The sequence below is a fragment of the Lampris incognitus genome, chromosome 6, assembly GCF_029633865.1.
Source record: "Lampris incognitus isolate fLamInc1 chromosome 6, fLamInc1.hap2, whole genome shotgun sequence".
NCBI classification, from domain to species: Eukaryota; Metazoa; Chordata; class Actinopteri; order Lampriformes; family Lampridae; genus Lampris; species Lampris incognitus.
Window position 1 is genome coordinate 12,773,590 of NC_079216.1, and position 17,789 is coordinate 12,791,378.

Below are 17,789 nucleotides of genomic sequence, written 5' to 3' on the forward strand. Positions count from 1 at the left end.
AACTGTCATTCGAACATCTGTCTTGTACCGTCATTTCAGCCTTGGCTCATTTGGCTGTCACTAGTTTGATCACCGCTATAAAATGGACCGAATAAAAGATTGTTAAACCTACGAATTTGACATGAGAGGAAACTGGTATCAGTGCTAGCACGTTTAGTGACTGGCTGGCTCACATGTACCTTTGAATTCTGTAGCTTTACCTCGAGAAAACCCTTCATGTCCCCCTCTAATCACCTATGACTTTCACCTTCCCTTAATCATCCACCTGGCCCTGAACTAAAGATGATCCTGTCGTGTTAAGGGCAAAAAAGGAAACACGTTATATTCTATGTCCATTGTGTCCCACTTATATTCCATGGACACGGGGGTATTGACACACCCCATTATCAGTTGTATGTAATGTTTATAATCTTGAAATATACGCTTGTCGTATTGTCTTGTGGCAATTATATCTCATAACCCTGGATGAGCTCAACAGCTAATTGCCTTCAGTGTACCTGAGTCTGGATCCTGTTGAGACCTCTGCACCAGAGCACCTGCCCCCTCCTCAGCTCCATCTCGGCGTGATCGATCTCGTCCATGTCCTGCATTTCCTCCAGCTCCTCCTCAGGGATCTCCTCCTGCTGTGTGCCGTGGCCCGCTGTCTTCAGGAACTTCAGCCGGCTGGTGGGGATGGTGGAGACCAGCTGGGGATGAATATAGAGATTACTAGTTGTTTACATGATTACTTTTAGATCAAGTTTCTCTTTTCCCCCAATCGTTTACCGCATAACCATGTAGACTGGATCACCCGGGAAATGCTATTTTAAAACACGTTATTTTTGTTACATCCTTCCATTATCTAAACCGCTTATCCTGCTCTCAGGGTAGCGGGATGCTGGAGCCTATCCCAGCAGTCATTGGACGGCAGGTGGGGGGAGACACCCTGGACAGGCTGCCAGGCCATCACAGGGCAAAATCTACCTGCAAATTATTTTTCTAATTAATTTTAGACTGTTTAGGAGCCAGATGGGAGGCTTGCAAGAAAAGTCAATGTGCGACAGAATGTTTAGACCACTGTAGGAAACTCTTTATTGGAGGGTTGTTTTTTTCCCTACCCCCCTTTTTCTCCCCAATTGTACTTGGCCAATTATCCCACTCTTCCAAGCTGTTCTGGTCGCTGCTCCACCCCCTCTGCCCATCCAGGGAGGGCTGCAGACTACCACATGCCTCCTCCAATACATGTGGAGTCACCAGCCACTTCTTTTCACCTGACAGTGAGGAGTTTCACCGGGGGGACGTAGCGTGTGGGAGGCTCCTCCCGAACAGGCACCCCGACCAACCAGAGGAGAGGCACTAGTGCAGCGACCAGGACACATAACCAAATCCGGCTTCCCATCCGCAGACACGGCCAATTGTGTCTGTAGGGACGCCCGACCAAGCTGGAGGTAACACGGAGATTTGAACTGGCGATCCCCATGTTGGTAGGCAACGGAATAGACCGCCACGCCACCCGGACGCTACTTATTGGAGTATCAACTTATGTGTCTTTGACTCACTTATAATGTGGTCAACCCTGCCCATCTGATACTGGGGTTAAATAGAAAGAAAGGACCATTTGCAACTACTGTGTGACCCAGGTTTGACTATGAGAGATGCACAAGTGCCTTACCTGTCCCCATAGAAGGCATCCGATGCCCAAGAAGACACACCAAAGCCACTGGTCAATGCTAAGTCTCACACAGCTGAAAGGTTTGCCACCAAACTGCACGATGACAATCTAGAAGGGGGGAAATCAAGGGCAGGGGAGGTAGCTATTAAAGTGAATGGGATTATTTATGAAATACTATAAACCTGTTTATGACTAATCCCTGTATCACTTTTCCTTGCACCTAAAACATCACTGTTCATTAGTGGTTAATTAGTGGATTTAACTACAACATGTTTTTAAAATTATACAGTGGGTTATTAATGGGTTCGTTTGGGGCTCAATGCCGCTGTTGTGATTAAATTTAGTCATTATTGACAAGGGTACACTTTGTATTTCAATCAGAGAAAAAAAATACTAATTGCTATGTTTTTTTGGGGGGTTTTTTTTCTGCTGTGATGACACTACAATAACTCTTCTGTGTTACCTGGATGATAAATGACCCAAAGACGATAGAGCAGAAGATAGGATTGTTGAACATGCCGTCAAACACGTTCCTCTCGCCGTGGATCTTACGGGCGTTCATCTCATTGAAGAGTTGCATCAAGACGAAGGTGTTGAAGACGATGGTGTAGTGCTCTGAAGGCGGGGCGTGGAGGGGGGCATTCCTGCCATTGTCAATGTCAAAAATCTTCTCTCCTGTGGGAGAGAAAGATGATTTACATTAAGATTCAGGACTAATATAAATGTACATGCAAACTTGAATGTGGTGATTGGTTGTAATGACTGGCAATAGCTGATCGTGGAGAGGTGATGGTGAAAAAATAAAATAAATAGTAAAAGGATTCTTGTGGGTTTATATACTCTTCCCACAGCTTGTGCATTAAAAGCAAACCGTATATTTTAATATCATGGTTAAACAAAACTGCAACATCCATTTTCTTAGCTTCTAGTTTTTTCTTAGTTTCTAGCTTATACAGGTTTATGGAAAGAAATTGGGCATAATGTTTTTTTTTAAATCTTTTTGGGGGGGGATTCCCCCCCCCTTTTTCTCCCCACTTGTATCTATCTGGTCAATTACCCTACTCTTCTGAGCTGTCCCGGTTGTGGGAGGGCTGCAGACTACCACATACCTGCTCTGATACATGTGGAGTCACCAGCCACTTCTTTTCACCTGACAGTGAGGAGTTTCACCAGGGGGGCGTAGCGCGTGGGAGGATCACGCTATTCCCCCCAGTTCCCCCTCCCCCCTGAACAGGTGCCTTGACCGACCTAAGGAGGTGCTAGTGCGGCGACCAGGACGCATAGCCCACATCCGGGTTCCCACCTGCAGACATGGTGTCTGTAGGACGCCCAACTAAGCCGGAGGTAACACGGGGATTTGAACCGGTGATCTCCGTGTTACCTCTTCCCTGTGTTGGTAGGCAACAAAATAGACCGCCGTGCTACCCGGACACCCTGGGCATAATGTTTTATAATTAAAGTACCTAACACAGAACGTTAACTGATTATGGTGAATTATGCCCATATAGTCCGCTACAGTATCCAGATGAACTGATTCAACTTTCTTGACCCGCAGAAGTTTCCATGTTCAGGATATGCAAGTATTAGGCAATAAAATCCAAGTTCAGAACCCACTAAAACAAAGAAATATATGCACATAGTGGATAGGACAGTAACAGCTAACCAGCAAAGAGCAGCGTGAAGATGATGGTGAGCTGGTACACGGCATGGCCCAGGATGTTCTTCATCATGGTGCGGGAGATGAGAGGCTTCTTACGACCGTACGGCTTCCTCAGGAGCAGGGACTCGGTGGGGGGCTCAGTAGCCAAAGCTAGGGATGCAAAGGTGTCCATGATCAGGTTGACCCACAGCATCTGGACCGCTTTGAGTGGAGAATCCTGGAGAGAAAACAACAGGCCAAGTTCAATGTTAAACCACAATATTAACTGTTCATCTGTTCAGCTAACTGAAGTTCATGAGGCAGAAACGTTTGAGGCCCACTATTTGTCATCGAGTTAACAGCAAAGGTCTTGAGAGTTTTTTGGGTGTTTTTTTGGAATTTTCCCCCCTTTCTCTCCCCAGTTGTACCCAGCCAATTACCCCACTCTTCTGAGCCATCCCAGTCGCTGCTCCACCCCCTCTGCCAATCCGGGGAGGGCTGCAGACTACCACATGTCTCCTCCGATACATGTGGTGTCACCAGCCGCTTCTTTTCACCTGACAGTGAGGAGTTTCACCAGGGCGGGATGTAGCGCATGGGAGGATCACGCTATTCCCCCCAGTCCCCTCTCCCCCTCGAACAGGCGTCCCGACCGACCAACCAGAGGAGGGTACTAGTGCAGCAACCAGTACACATACTCACATCCGGCTTCCTACCCGCAGACACAACCAATTGTGTCTGTAGGGACGCCCGACCAAGCCAGAGGTAACACGGGGATTCGAACCAGCGATCCCCGTGTTGGTATGCAACGGAATAGACCGCCACGCCACCCAGATGCCCCGAGAGCTCTTACATTTAAAAGGATTCAGAGTTGGTTGAGTAGTTAAAGGGACGTTTCACCGATGGCTTTGTGCATATACAATCAATACTGATGAGTAATGTAGTTGTCTGTAGCAATAGAGTCCTCACTGTGGACTACTTTGACAGAGAAATCAGTGCTGTCCTGCTCACAGAGTCTATGAATTTTCCCTTTTAAGAGATGGTTGAGTGGTAAAGTCCTAAACTAGAGCTCTCTCACCTGTATTTCTCCTACGCAGTCTGTCTCCTCAGCCTTACCACTGTCCACAATAGTACTCAAAGGGTCGATATATTCTGCTGCCAAACACTCTTTCAGAGATATTTGTAACAGTTAAGTTTAGGTTTCCTTGGATTTCTTTCGAGGCAGTTCCTAACATCTAGTTTAAAAATGTTTTAATTATATTTGGTTTTAGAAATCTTCAGTAATTAGTTTTCATTGGTCATACTTGTGGACGGCAGGTTGTTCCAGAGGATCACCAACTAGTGATTTGCTGGTAGCATTGTGGGTCAGATGTTTTTGCTTTTTTATTTTGTTTGTTTTTTTATTTACCCTGATACCAATCAGCCAATAGAAAACAGCCGTTTGGCCCTGCACACACGGCCTAGAACAACTCCATGGATAAGTAATTCATTGGATCTCAACCACTCTGGATTAGTCATTGTCTTTCCAAGAAAAAAACAAAACAAAACGGGATAAAATTGATCCCATATTACGTTTAATACTAACACCGACCAGTGACGGTGACTAGTGCTATTGCCAGAAAAATGCCATTTCGAGTGATGAGAAACCCTGATACCACACCTGTGTAATGCAGGCTCCAGAGAAGGCTACGATGACAGCCACCACATTGACCGTCAGCTGGAACTGGAGGAACTTGGAAATACTGTCGTAGACATTGCGCCCCCACATGACAGCCTTGACGATACTGCTGAAGTTGTCATCAGTGAGGATGATGTCCGATGCCTCCTTGGCTACGTCCGTGCCCGCGATGCCCTGCGGGTGCACGTTGTCACGTTGGGTTAAATAGGGGGGGCAATCTCCTGACAGAGCTTATTCAAAGAGCGTTGACAAAACACCACACTGACACTTGCCAGAGGATTTCTGATATGAATTTCAGCTACTATATTCAGAGATTCTACCGTTCCACCCTTTGGCATACAGCAACGGGGGAATTGTCATTCAATGAGAATTATGTCAAAAAAAATTGCGAGACTGTGAATCACTGAAAGGACAGAACTTTCTGTAGGCTACTTCAGAAATACGCCTATAGTCAAGGCACTGCAAGTTTGAACTTTGCACTCCTTAAGTAGTTATGTGTAATGCCCTTTAGGACGTTAAGCTTATTCTCCTGCTGCACTTATTTAAAGTCTCTCTGAATAGGTGAGTGGGCTGAATGTCTAGCGTGAATACATTAAATGCATGTGTTGCATTTAACAGTTGCGACGGCTCCTACCATAGCAAACCCCACATCTGCTTTCTTCAAGGCTGGGCCATCGTTAGTCCCATCTCCAGTCACAGCCACCACCTGTCTCTGTTCCAGTACTGTGCTGTCGATAATACCTGTGAGGCAAACCAGAAGTCAGTTTCTGTAAGTCTGTGACATTTGTCAAGTTACTCCACAGGGAGCTTATTCTGAGATAGCCAGAAGGCCAAACCTTTCACTAGCGTATGCTTGTCAGTTGGAGAGGATCTCGCAAGCACACGCAGCTTGGGCCAAATCTTGTCTATGCGCTCTTGCTCGATCTGAAATAAAAATGCAGTTTTAGCATCCAAACAAATAATGTAGAAGAATTTAGTGTTTGGCAAGGCGGTGCAGACTCCGACCTCTCCCAGCTCATTGCGGATCCTTCGGTTGAACTCCTTGCCCTCCAGACACAGGAACTCGTCCCCTGGATGCAGGATGCCACATTTTGATGCTATGGCCCGGGCCGTGTTGATGTTGTCACCGGTGACCATGCGCACCGTGATGCCGGCACGCTGGCACTTCCTAATAGCATCTGGCACCTCAATTAGACAAAGGATTAAAACCAAAGTATGATTTTTTCATTAACTGAAGTTTAACGGTGGGTAATTTTTTGATAGCTTTTGTTACAAAGTTGGTTTACAGAAAATAAGAAAAGGCAAAAAAAAAAAAATCAGAAAATGCGCCAAAATTTGCCATTTAGTGTACGTGTATGTTTGTACAGTGGATATGAAAAAAATTCTAGACACCCATGTTAAAATGGCAGGTTTTTCTGATGTAAAATGAAACCAAGATAAATCAAGTCAGATCTTTTTCCACCTTTAATGTGAAATTGCAACCAATTAAATTAAAGCGAAAACCTTTCAAGGGGAAAAATACAAACTTATAATAACCTAGTTGCATAAGTGTACACACCCTTTTATAACTGGGGATGTGGCCGCATTCAGAATTAACCAATCACATTTAAACTCATGCTGCATAGCAGTTAGTAAAAACCTGCCATCAACTAAAGTGACTGTGATTAAACCCAAATAAAGTCCAGGTGTTCCTGCAGGATTTTCCTGACACCTTCTTGGTTGCATCCAACTGCAAAAGCCAAGTCATATACCCCATCTACATTTTGTAAAACAAGTTAGAGAAGGCCCCCCTATTAGGGCATTATTTATTTATTTATTTATTTAAGGAAAGGAGGGTGCTGCACTGCCTTCCCATATGTTCTCATGTGAAGAGGTGGACAGTCTGTACATGCCCTTAGCCTTCGACGCCTGCTAAAACAAGTAGAATTATGGGATTTCTGCACCACCCCACACGTAACCATTACTACTGTTCTCCAATGCAGCCATCAAGTTGTAAAAAGACTTTAACCTCCACTTTACTTAAACACTCGAGACCAATCGTGTTTTAAAGGAAAATGCCTTTGAACAGCTTTTCTATTGCGAGCTTGCTTTTACATAATTTGAATGCAGTTTTCAGTCTGTGAAATAAGACTTTTTGCCATATGACTTTTTTTCATGCAAATGATCAACCAGCTCCATAACTTTTCAGTGCATATGTTTTTATTTATCTTATTACGACAAACAAAGCAATGTTCTTTCTGTTAAGTGAGCCTCATATCACTTAACACTTAAAACGTATCACTTAAAAAAAACCAAACAAAACAAAACTGACAGTACCAGCATTAAAGAACAGTAAGTGCAATTCCTGTGCAAAAGGTCTCTACAGTGCTTTTCACTTTTTCTGTTTTTTGGCAGCAAAACCATATGCCTGTAGCTTGGCTACACCTGTTATTATTAAAAACACACACCCGGCTGTTTCATTTTTATTTTATTTTTTGCACCACAAACTAAAAGGCTTGCCTTTCTCCCTCGTTTTACAGAGCCATGTCCATCTCCATTAACCTTTGACAGTTTTATCGATCTCCGATACATCAGAGCCTACCTTCAGTAAAAGCGCGTCCATGCTTGATGACCTCAAAGCAAAAAAAAAAAAAAAACGCTTCTCTAAAAATGCGACGCTACAACAATGTCGAACAGATGGATAACATGCTAGGAAGCTGGCTCTAGGTTGTGTCCTCTGAAGTTAAAATCATCCATCCATCCATTATCCAAACCACTTATCCTGCTCTCAGGGTCGTGGGGATGCTGGAGCCTATCCCAGCAGTCATTTGGCGGCAGGAGAGGAGACACCCTGGACAGGCCGCCAGGCCATCACAGGGCTGACACACACACACACATTCACACCTAGGGGCAATTTAGTCGGCCGATTCACCTGACCTACATGTCTTTGGACTGTGGTAGGAAACCAGAGCCCCCGCAGGAAACCCACACAGACACGAGGAGAACATGCAAATTCCACACAGAGGACGACCCGGGATGACCCCCAAGGTTGGACTACCCCAGCGCTTGAATCCAGAACCTTCTTGCTGTGAGGCGACTGCGCTAACCACTGTGCCACCATGCTGCCCAGTTAAAATCTTTTTCTGTTGTTGTTGCTTTTTCTCCCAATTGTACTTGGCCAATACCTCAATCTTCGCCACTCTTCCGAGCCGTCCCGGTCGCTGCTCCACCCCCTCTGCCAATCTAGGGAGGGCTGCAGACTACCACATGCCTCCTCCGATACATGTGGAGTCACCAGCCGCTTCTTTTCACCTGACAGTGAGGAGTTTCACCAGGGGACGTAGCACATGGGAGGATCACGCTATTCCCCCCAGTCGACCAGAAGAGGCGCTAGTGCAGCGACCAGGACACATACCCACATCCGGCTTCCCATCCGCAGACACGGCCAATCGTGTCTGTAGGGACGCCCGACCAAGCCGGAGGTAACACGGGGATTCGAACTGATGCTCCCCCTTGTTGGTAGGCAACAAAGTAGACTGCTACGCTACCCGTACGCCCCCCCCCCCAAAAAAAATCATGTTTTTTAAAGAGGATTTCTGATTTAATAATTTCTTAATTTTTACCATGGCTATTTTTTTTTCCACAAAAAAATGTTGACAAAACAATAATAATGACAAAAATATCAGTCGCTGCTCTGAACAGGGTACGGGGATCATTTAAGGCAGGTCTGTGGAATCATAGGGGCTGCTTAAACTTCGTGTTTTCGTTGGTATAATAATGTATTTTCAGCTTATTTTGCACGACAGTGCCATGACTAGAGCCCCACTGCAGAAAAGATAAATCACCGTCAGTAAAACCCGAGGTGTCACTTCATCGAAAAGACACGACACGATGCTTCATCTACATACACACATCTTTGCTGACCTGACAGTGATTAATCTTTTCTGGAGCATTAAAATATTGTTGTTCAGGACATCGTGAGCCCGATGGCTGTACACGTATTCTCTCTCTCTCTCTCTCTCTCTCTCTCTCTCTCTCTCTCACACACACACACACAGTAACACAACGTCACAAAATGTAGCCAATTTACGACGTGACAAAACCCCTATGTCCCACTATAATGTCCACCCATTAAAAGTCCATCTGCATGTTATTTAATTTAATTTGCTCACTTTCCATCACTCTTGTATCGCGTGTGCTATCGGTTGATTAGATTGTATAATGAAGACAGATAGGACGTCCTCACAGGCCAAGTGCGATGAGGGGAAATTAGTGTGCACATGCAGGTGAACACGGTGTTCAGGCTCATCTAATTGCATGCTGTCACGATTCTTAGCTGCTGGAATAAAGTTTCCTTGTGGATTATTCTCGGTCAGACGGTGTGGGTGGTGGCAAAAGGATTGTGCTTTCTTCTCGTCTGTCGGAGTGATGAGATAGCAGGTTGCTCCTTTTATGTACCGTGGCTTCTTGCTCCTTCTTCGTCACAAACTGACTTTAATTGCAATCTGGATTAACTTTATTCATATTTGACCTATTTCTATTGCTTGCTGGACATTATTAAGACTCATAATTTGGGGGGTTTGGAGTATTTTTTCATGTTTATAAATGTAGACCAATCAGCCAAAACATTAAAACCACTGACAGGTAAGTGAGTAACATTGATTATCTCGTTACAATGGCACCCGTCAAGGGGTGGGATATATTAGGCAGCAAGTGAACAGTCAGATCTTGAAGTTGATGTGTTGGAAGCAGGAAAAATGGGCAAGCATAAGGATCTGGGTGACTTTGACAAGGGCCAAATTGTGACGGCTAGATGACTGGATCAAGCCAAGACCTGCAGGTCTTGTAGGGTGTTCCCGGTATGCAGTGGTCAGTACCTACCAAAATTGGTCCAAGGAAGGACAACTGGTGAACTGGTGTCAGGGTCATGGGCACCCAAGGCTCATTAATGTGTGTGGGGAGAGAAGGCTAGCCCATCTGGTCCGATCCTACAGAAGCGTTACTGTAGCTCAAACTGCTGAAAAAGTTAATGCTGGCTATGACAGACAGGTGTCAGAACACAGTGCACAGCTTGCTGTGTATGGGGCCGTATAGCCACAACTGGTCAGAGTACCCATGATGACCCGTCCACTGCCGATAGAACCTACAATGGGCACGTGAGCATCAGAACTGGACCATGGAGCAACGGAAGAAGGTGGCCTGGTCTGATGAATTACGTTTTCTTTTACATCATGTGGATGGCCGAGTGCGTGTCAGTCGTTTACATGAGGAAGAGATGGCGCCAGGATGCACTATGGGAAGAAGACAACCCGGTGGAGACAATGTGATGCTCTGGGCAATGTTCTGCTGGGAACCCTTGGGTCCTGGCATTCATATGGATATTACTTTGACATTTACCACCTACCTAAACATCATTGGAGACCAAGTACCCCCACCCTTTCATGACAACGGTATTCCCTGATGGCAGTGGACTCTTTCAGCAGGATAATGCGCCCTGTCACACTGCAAAAATTGTTCAGGGATGGTTTGAGGAACATGACAGAGTTCAAGGTGTCGCCTTGGCCTCCAACTTCCCCAGATCTCAATCTGATCGAGCATCTGTGGGATGTGCTGGAAAAACAAGTCTGATCCATGGAGGCCCCACCTCGCAACTTACAGGACTTAAAGGATCTGCTGCTAACATCTTGGTGCCAGATACCAGAGGACACCTTCGGAGGTCTTGTGGAGTCCATGCCTTGACAGGTAGGCGCGGCTTGGCTGGCACAAGGGGGACCTACACAATATTAGGCGTGCGATTTTAATTTTGATGTTTTAATTTTGGTGTTAATCTAACGTCGGCTTGTGCGTAGACTTAAGTTGAATGCGCACGCGTCCACCGAGACGTGATTATTGATTAGCCTACTTCAATACACTGTGGGGCTTTATTATTTTCTCTGATTGTTTTGTTAATATACATAATATTGTTATATTGTCAAGAAAGGAAGTGTATGGTTCTCAGTTTGTGGCTTTAAATAGTAGCCCAAGAGAATGTCCAGTCTTCCAGCAGTGTCAATAGGCTATAGGGCTGTATTAATAATAATAATAGTAATAATAATATAGCACTTCTCTAAAACAATGTTACAAAGTACTTTACAAAGAAATAAAACCAGACAAGGCAAACTTATTACTATTATTACTATACTGTTACCCGATATGTCTCCATTACAAAATAAGGAACTGATAGTAGACATGGCAAAAAGTATGGCAAAATTCATAAGTAGGCTATCCATCCGCCCATTATCCAAACCTCTTATCCTGCTCTCAGGGTCGCGGGGATAAGTAGGCTAATGTAAACATAATAACATTATGAAAAGAACATTATAACATAGCCTACAGCCAACATCTGAACTGGACGTGGGCAGCCAAGCCTACCTTATCAGCATTCCAGGCAAAAGATGGATGAAGCATTCAAGAATATTTTGGCCTAGTCGGCATCCAAGTAGATTGTATGCCTATACGAATCAGCTACCTATCACCCAGTAGCGTAATTCTTAGGTCCTGTAACACCACCCTCCCCTCACTTCCCCCCCCCCCTTTTGATCCACACTGATCTCATTCATGGCTTCTCTGGAATCCAATTGACAGAAACCCGTCATAGCGACGGAGAACTGTAATCCCTGAAAGCATGAACAGGATCTCATTGTTGAAAGATATCGATCGGGAGAGGGATACAAAAGAATTTCCAAGGCATTCGATATTCCATGGAACACAGTGAGGACAACCATCAGCAAGTGGAGAAAATATGCCGCAACAGTGCCATTACCAAGAACAGGACATCCATCCAAAATTGATCAGAAGACGAGGACAAAACTGGTCAGGGAGGCTGCCAAGAGGCCTACAGCAACATTAAAGGAGCCGCAGGGGTTTCTGGCAAGTACTGTTTGCTCCCTACATGTGATAACAATCTCCCCTGTTATTCACATGTCTGGGCTATGGGGTCGGGTGGCAAGACGGAAGAAGCCTTTTCACATGGAAAAAAAAAAAACGTCCATGCCCAGCTGAATTTTGCACAAAGAAACATCTAAGTCTCTCAAAACCATGTGGAAAAATGTGTTATGGTCTGATGTGACCAAGGTTGAACTTTTTGGCCTTAATTGAAAAGGTATGTTTGGTGCCAAAACAACAGAGCACATCACCAAAAGAACACCATACCCATGGTGAAGCATGGTGGTGGCAGCATCATGCTTTGGGGCTTCTTTTCGTCCACTGAAACTGGGACTTTAGTCAAGGTAGAGACAGAATCGGTATTATGGTTGGGCCTTGAGGGTCCAGGCCCATCCAATAAGGTCATTGGGCCCCCTCAGCTGAATTCACCCTGTGACAAAAAATAAAACTGAAATACTTTTCTCCCCCCCCCCCCCTTTTTCCTCCCCAGTTGTACTTGGCCAATTACCCCACTCTTCCGAGCCCATCCCGGTCGCTGCTCCACCTCCTCTGCCGGTCCGGGGAGGGCTGCAGACTACCGAATGCCTCCTCCGATTCATGTGGGGTCGCCAGCTGCTTCTTTTCACCTGACAGTGAGGAGTGTCACCAGGGGGATGTAGTGTGTGGGAGGATCACGCTATTCCCCTCAGTTCCCCTCCCCCACAAACACACCCTGACCGACCAGAGGAGGCACTAGTGCAGTGACCAGGAGTATGTATGTTTCCTGACACATACCCCACATCCGGCTATCCACCCACAGACTCGGCCAATTGTGTCTGTAGGGATGCCCGACCAAGCCGGAGGTAACGCGGGGATTCCAACTGGTGATCCCGAAACTGAAATACTTTTACAGCTATAAGTAAAATTAAGTTATACAATTTGGTAATGGAAGACTTAACACTCTAATGCAAAATAAAACACAAAATAGTGATAGTTTGCGTCCACGAAACCATTTCTTACTAAAAAAAAAAACCCAACGCCCTGCCTTGCCAATTAGCTAACTAGCCAACTACCATATACGCATTATATGACCAGCCAATCAATTATGTCACAAAATTAAACGTATCATTACTTCCATCGCCATATGTGAAAAGTCATTGTCTACATTAAAGAACATTTTAACCAATCACAGACGCGTTGCACAGTCGCTAGAGTCAGCTTGTGCAGTTAGCTTTCGAGCACGATCTCACTCGAAAATTGCGGGGAAAAAAATGAAAAGAAATTGTGTTGAGGAGATTCTGCACTCACAGTCGGTGACTCCAGCTGTCTCTGCACTGTGTTATTTAAGAGTGCTATTGTTTGCACTTTTGCAATTGTGGCTACGTTTCTGGATGAGCGCGCATATGGTTGTTTAATTATGCATACCGGTTCTTGATGTGGCCTAAAGGATGTTGTCTGCCCTTTAATTTGTTGTGTAACCTGTGAAGATGGCGGCCCAATGTGTAGGTTTATTCATTATGTAGAATTGCCTCTTGCAGTACTGTATTAAATGCAAAATATCTAACGGATTTCCCCCTGTGCATCTTAGTTTATAACCTCTGGTATTGTGGACGTAGTGTGTGCGTGCCTGTGTGCATAAGTGACAGTATGTATCTACGCCTCTCTGTCATGGTTTATTTCTTTCATGATTCACAATAATGTTAATTGCACACTTAATAAAAGCTATTTGAGGTTAATAAAATGCCCCCCTGTCAAAGTTATAATGTTAATTGCACACTTAATAAAAGCTATTTGAGGTTAATAAAATGCCCCCCTGTCAAAGTTGATTGCCCGCCCATTCCTTATGCTCTGGCACCAACCCTGGGTGGAGGGAATCACGTACAGCTCCAAAATACCAGTCGGTTTTGCCAAAAAAAAAACCTTCAGGCATTTGCTAGAAAGCTGACGATGAGGAGGAATTTCACCTTTCAGCATGACAATGACCCAAAGCATACATCCAGCTCAATGGCTTCACCGAAGAAGATCCACGTTTTGAGAGGCCCAGCCAGAACCCAGACCTGAATCTAATTGAAAATCTGTGGGGTGACCTGAAGAGGGCTGTGCACAGGAGACGCCCTCGCAATCTGATGGATCTAGAACGTTTTTGCAAGGAAGAATGGGAAAATATTGCCAAGTCAAGATGTGCCAAGGTGCTAGACTCTTCTCCAAAAAGACTGAGTGCTGTAATAAAATCAAAAGATGCTTCAACAAAGTATTAGTTTAGGGGTGTACACACTTCTGATCTATCCATCCATTATCCAAATGGCTTATCCTGCTCTCAGGGTCGCGGGGATGCTGGAGCCTATCCCAGCAGTCATTGGCCGGCAGGCGGGGAGACACCCTGGACAGGCTGCCAGGCCATCACAGGGCCCACACACACACACACACCCACCTAGGGACGATTTAGTATGGCCGATTCACCTGACCTGCATGTCTTTGGGCTGTGGGAGGAAACCGGAGCACCCACAGATACGGGGAGAACATGCAAACTCCACACAGAGGACGACCCGGGACGACCCACCAAGGTTGGACTACCGCGGGGCTCGAACCCAGGACCTTCTTGCTGTGAGGCGACCACGCTAACCACTGCGCCACCGTGCCGCTAGCACACACAATTATGATACCAGGTTATTTTACGTTTTGGTTTTTTTTTTCCTACAAGATTTCAGTTTGTTTTTCACTTGCATTTTACAGGTTACACGTTCACATTATAGGTGGGAAAAGTTCTGATGATTTATCTTGGTTTCATTCTTTTTTACATCACAAAAAGCTGCCATTTTACCAGGGGTGTGTCGACTTTTTATATCCACTTCGTGTGAAGCGTGGGGGTTATAAAAGTACCACGGAAGTCGTGAAACAGCAGTAGCACAACTGAAAGACAAAGGAGCGCTGAGAGTATCGGCCGATACCAAGTCCAATCCATTGTGCCGAACAGTGCAGTGTTAGACTATTGGTTTGGGGTCAATGGGAAAAACCAATTGTCATAAAAAACATTTTCTTTATTCCACCATTAAAGAATTACAGGCCTCCATGCACCAAAAAACGCAGGAAATGAAGTCATTTTGGTTTTATGTATGGCATGTTACTCGTGGCTTTTGGTATCAGATTTTAGTCTTCGGGTCAAATATCCGATTCAGATACTCCACTTTAACGTGGTATCGACCCGATATTCGATACCAGTATCAGAATCGCGGTGTCCTTACTTATTTCTCAACCACAGTGAGTTACTGGGGTAGTAAACTTTTTTTTTATTTTTTTTTTACAAATTTTGAGCTGAAAACAAGTTGGTATGGTCCTTGGATGGTAAGAGTGATTCTCTTAGTAATGAATTAAAAAAAAAAACAACAACAAAAAACCCATCACATGGCTGCGTGACAATAGAAATCTACGCTGTCTCTTTCTTCGAAGGGAAAACGCACATAACAATCAACCTCCTCTACACTGACAATGTCATGTGAGGGCAACAAAAAAACACATAGACCCACGAGAAGTAGGCGACATTTGGGGTCCAGCGTGCAAAATATGAGGCGGGTATAAAGGCAACACACCGGTGTTAGCCAGCTGAACTCTCCAAGTAGACTGGTGAGAAGCTGAAATTAGATGTTCTACTGCAACACTTCAGTCCAACCCACACCACCATCACTGTCCTCTACATCTACACCCCTTCATATCCTTTATACGTGGACACCACCATCACTGTCCTCTACATCTACACCCCTTTATATCCTTTATACATGGACACCTCCATCACTGTCCTCTACATCTACACCCCTTTATATCCTTTATACATGGACACCTCCATCACTGTCCTCTACATCTACACCCCTTTATATCCTTTATACATAGACACCTCCATCATTGTACTCTACATCTACACTCCTTTATATCCTTTATACATGGACACCACCATCACTGTCCTCTACATCTACACCCCTTTATATCCTTTATACATAGACACCTCCATCACTGTCCTCTACATCTACACCCCTTTATATCCTTTATACATGGACACCTCCATCACTGTCCTCTACATCTACACCCCTTTATAGCCTTTATACATGGAAACCTCCATCACTGTCCTCTACATCTACACCCCTTTATATCCTTTTCTCCCCCCCCTCCCCTTTTTCTCCCCAATTGTATCTGGTCAATTACCCCACTCTACTGAGCCGTCCCGGTTGCTGCTCCACCCCCACTGCTGATCCAGGGAGGGCTGTAGACTACCACATGCCTCCTCTGATACATGTGGAGTTGCCAGCCGCTCTTCACCTGACAGTGAGGAGTTTCGCCAGGGGGATGTAGCGCGTGGGAGGATCACGCTATTTCCCCCAGTTCCCCCTCCCCCGAACAGGTGCCCCGACCAACCAGAGGAAGCGCTAGTGCAGCAACCAGGAGACATACCCACATCTGGCTTCCCACCTGCAGACATGGCCAATTGTGCCTGTAAGGATGCCCGACCAAGCCGGGGGTAACACGGAGATTCAAACCAGAGATCCCCATGTTGGTAGGCAATGGAATAAACCGCTATGCTACCCAAACAACCCCCCCCCCCGCTTTATATCCTTTTACATGGACACCTCCATCACTGTCCTCTACATCTACACCCCTTTATGTCCTTCTGCTAGGTGTGAGTAGACAGAGACGGGCTTAAAACAATAGCTTAATTCTTCTTGAAGCAGAGTGACATACACTAGGTTTTCATTGGCTTCCTCAAGGACATGCCTACAGGTTTGTTAATGAAATCTGTATTGTAGGAATCAAACCTGTGTCATCTTAGTGATGTGACAGTCTTCCTAACCCCCAAAATAACCCTACCACTCCTACACCTAATGTACTGTGCTGCTTTTTAAAGCTCTCTGTCATACCCTAACAGGTTAAAAAGCACCTCAAGAAGAAATTCATCAAAAACTTGACTCCTTTACTCAGCTGTATGTCTACTTGGGCAAACAGATCATTTCACTTACATTCTGGGCAATTAACTGATGCCCTTACCCAGAGCAACTTACAATGTCTTCGTAGCATATTCAGCTCAATACGCTAAAATTAGCAGCTTACCAAGACTGCAAACAACAATAAAGGTCAGGTGCCCTTTAAAAACTCCTCCGGCCATGCAACAGTTATGCAACAAGTGTTCAAGGGAAAGAATAATTAGAAAGAAGTAAGGTCAGAAATCCATGGGGCAACTCAAGTGTGCAGGGGGTATCGTTCTGTGTTGGGTGGGGGACATTCAGTGCGGCTTTAAAAGATCAGTTTTTAGCCTATAACAGTGGGTGGGACTTGACTTTGTGGTTGTGACTAGAGTTAATATGCTGCGGTTATTTTCAGGCCCTGTACAACCTACCTCAGGTCTGACGGGATCCTCGATGCCCACAACACAGATGCAGGTGAGGCCGGTGAGTATATCTGTTTCGTTGTCCCAGTCGGGTTCCCCGTCAGCAAGGGGGAACTCCCTGTAGGCCAGGCAGATGGTCCTCAAGCCCTCTGATGCCATGGGTTCGATCACATTCCTCACCATGTCGTCTTTTTCCCGTGGCTTGAAGACCTTCGCCTCGCCACTGGCTGTCAGGACCCTACAGCACCTGAAGCATTGTGAATACAGAGTTGAGTTTTAGCTGAATTTGAAATTGGCAAACAAGAGTACACAAAGCAGTAGAGCAAACAGCGCTGACACACCACCCCAGTCCCACCATTCACCATCAACATTTACACAGGCAGACATTCACTTGTGCCTTACCCGACTGGAGTCAATCCCAACTCCCTCGCCTTCCCTTAATACATGTGTTTATCTTGGTCGAGACACTTCCCACTCACACATATACATTCATGAACTCAAACCTTACCCTAACTCGTGTTTGTATTCACTATCTAAACACACAAATCTCTTATCCTCTGGCAATGTT

The 17,789-nt window shown here is 45.3% G+C and overlaps 1 protein-coding gene across 11 annotated transcripts in view; it reads right to left on the reverse strand.

Annotated features, from left to right (window-relative positions):
• atp2b1b (ATPase plasma membrane Ca2+ transporting 1b) overlaps positions 1 to 17,789 on the reverse strand; it is a 50,391-nt gene that overhangs the window by 1,017 nt on the left and 31,585 nt on the right. For 10 of the 11 annotated variants that reach the window (XM_056282715.1, XM_056282713.1, XM_056282710.1 and 7 more), the window contains 9 exons: positions 17,231 to 17,468; positions 5,974 to 6,153; positions 5,805 to 5,892; positions 5,603 to 5,709; positions 4,951 to 5,142; positions 3,315 to 3,528; positions 2,115 to 2,326; positions 1,652 to 1,759; positions 498 to 686 (listed from right to left, as the gene is read on the reverse strand). In XM_056282715.1, the coding sequence (XP_056138690.1) occupies positions 498 to 686; positions 1,652 to 1,759; positions 2,115 to 2,326; positions 3,315 to 3,528; positions 4,951 to 5,142; positions 5,603 to 5,709; positions 5,805 to 5,892; positions 5,974 to 6,153; positions 17,231 to 17,468 (1,528 nt within the window). The remainder of the gene's footprint in view (positions 1 to 497; positions 687 to 1,651; positions 1,760 to 2,114; positions 2,327 to 3,314; positions 3,529 to 4,950; positions 5,143 to 5,602; positions 5,710 to 5,804; positions 5,893 to 5,973; positions 6,154 to 17,230; positions 17,469 to 17,789) is intronic. The other variant, XM_056282716.1, reaches the window with a different exon arrangement.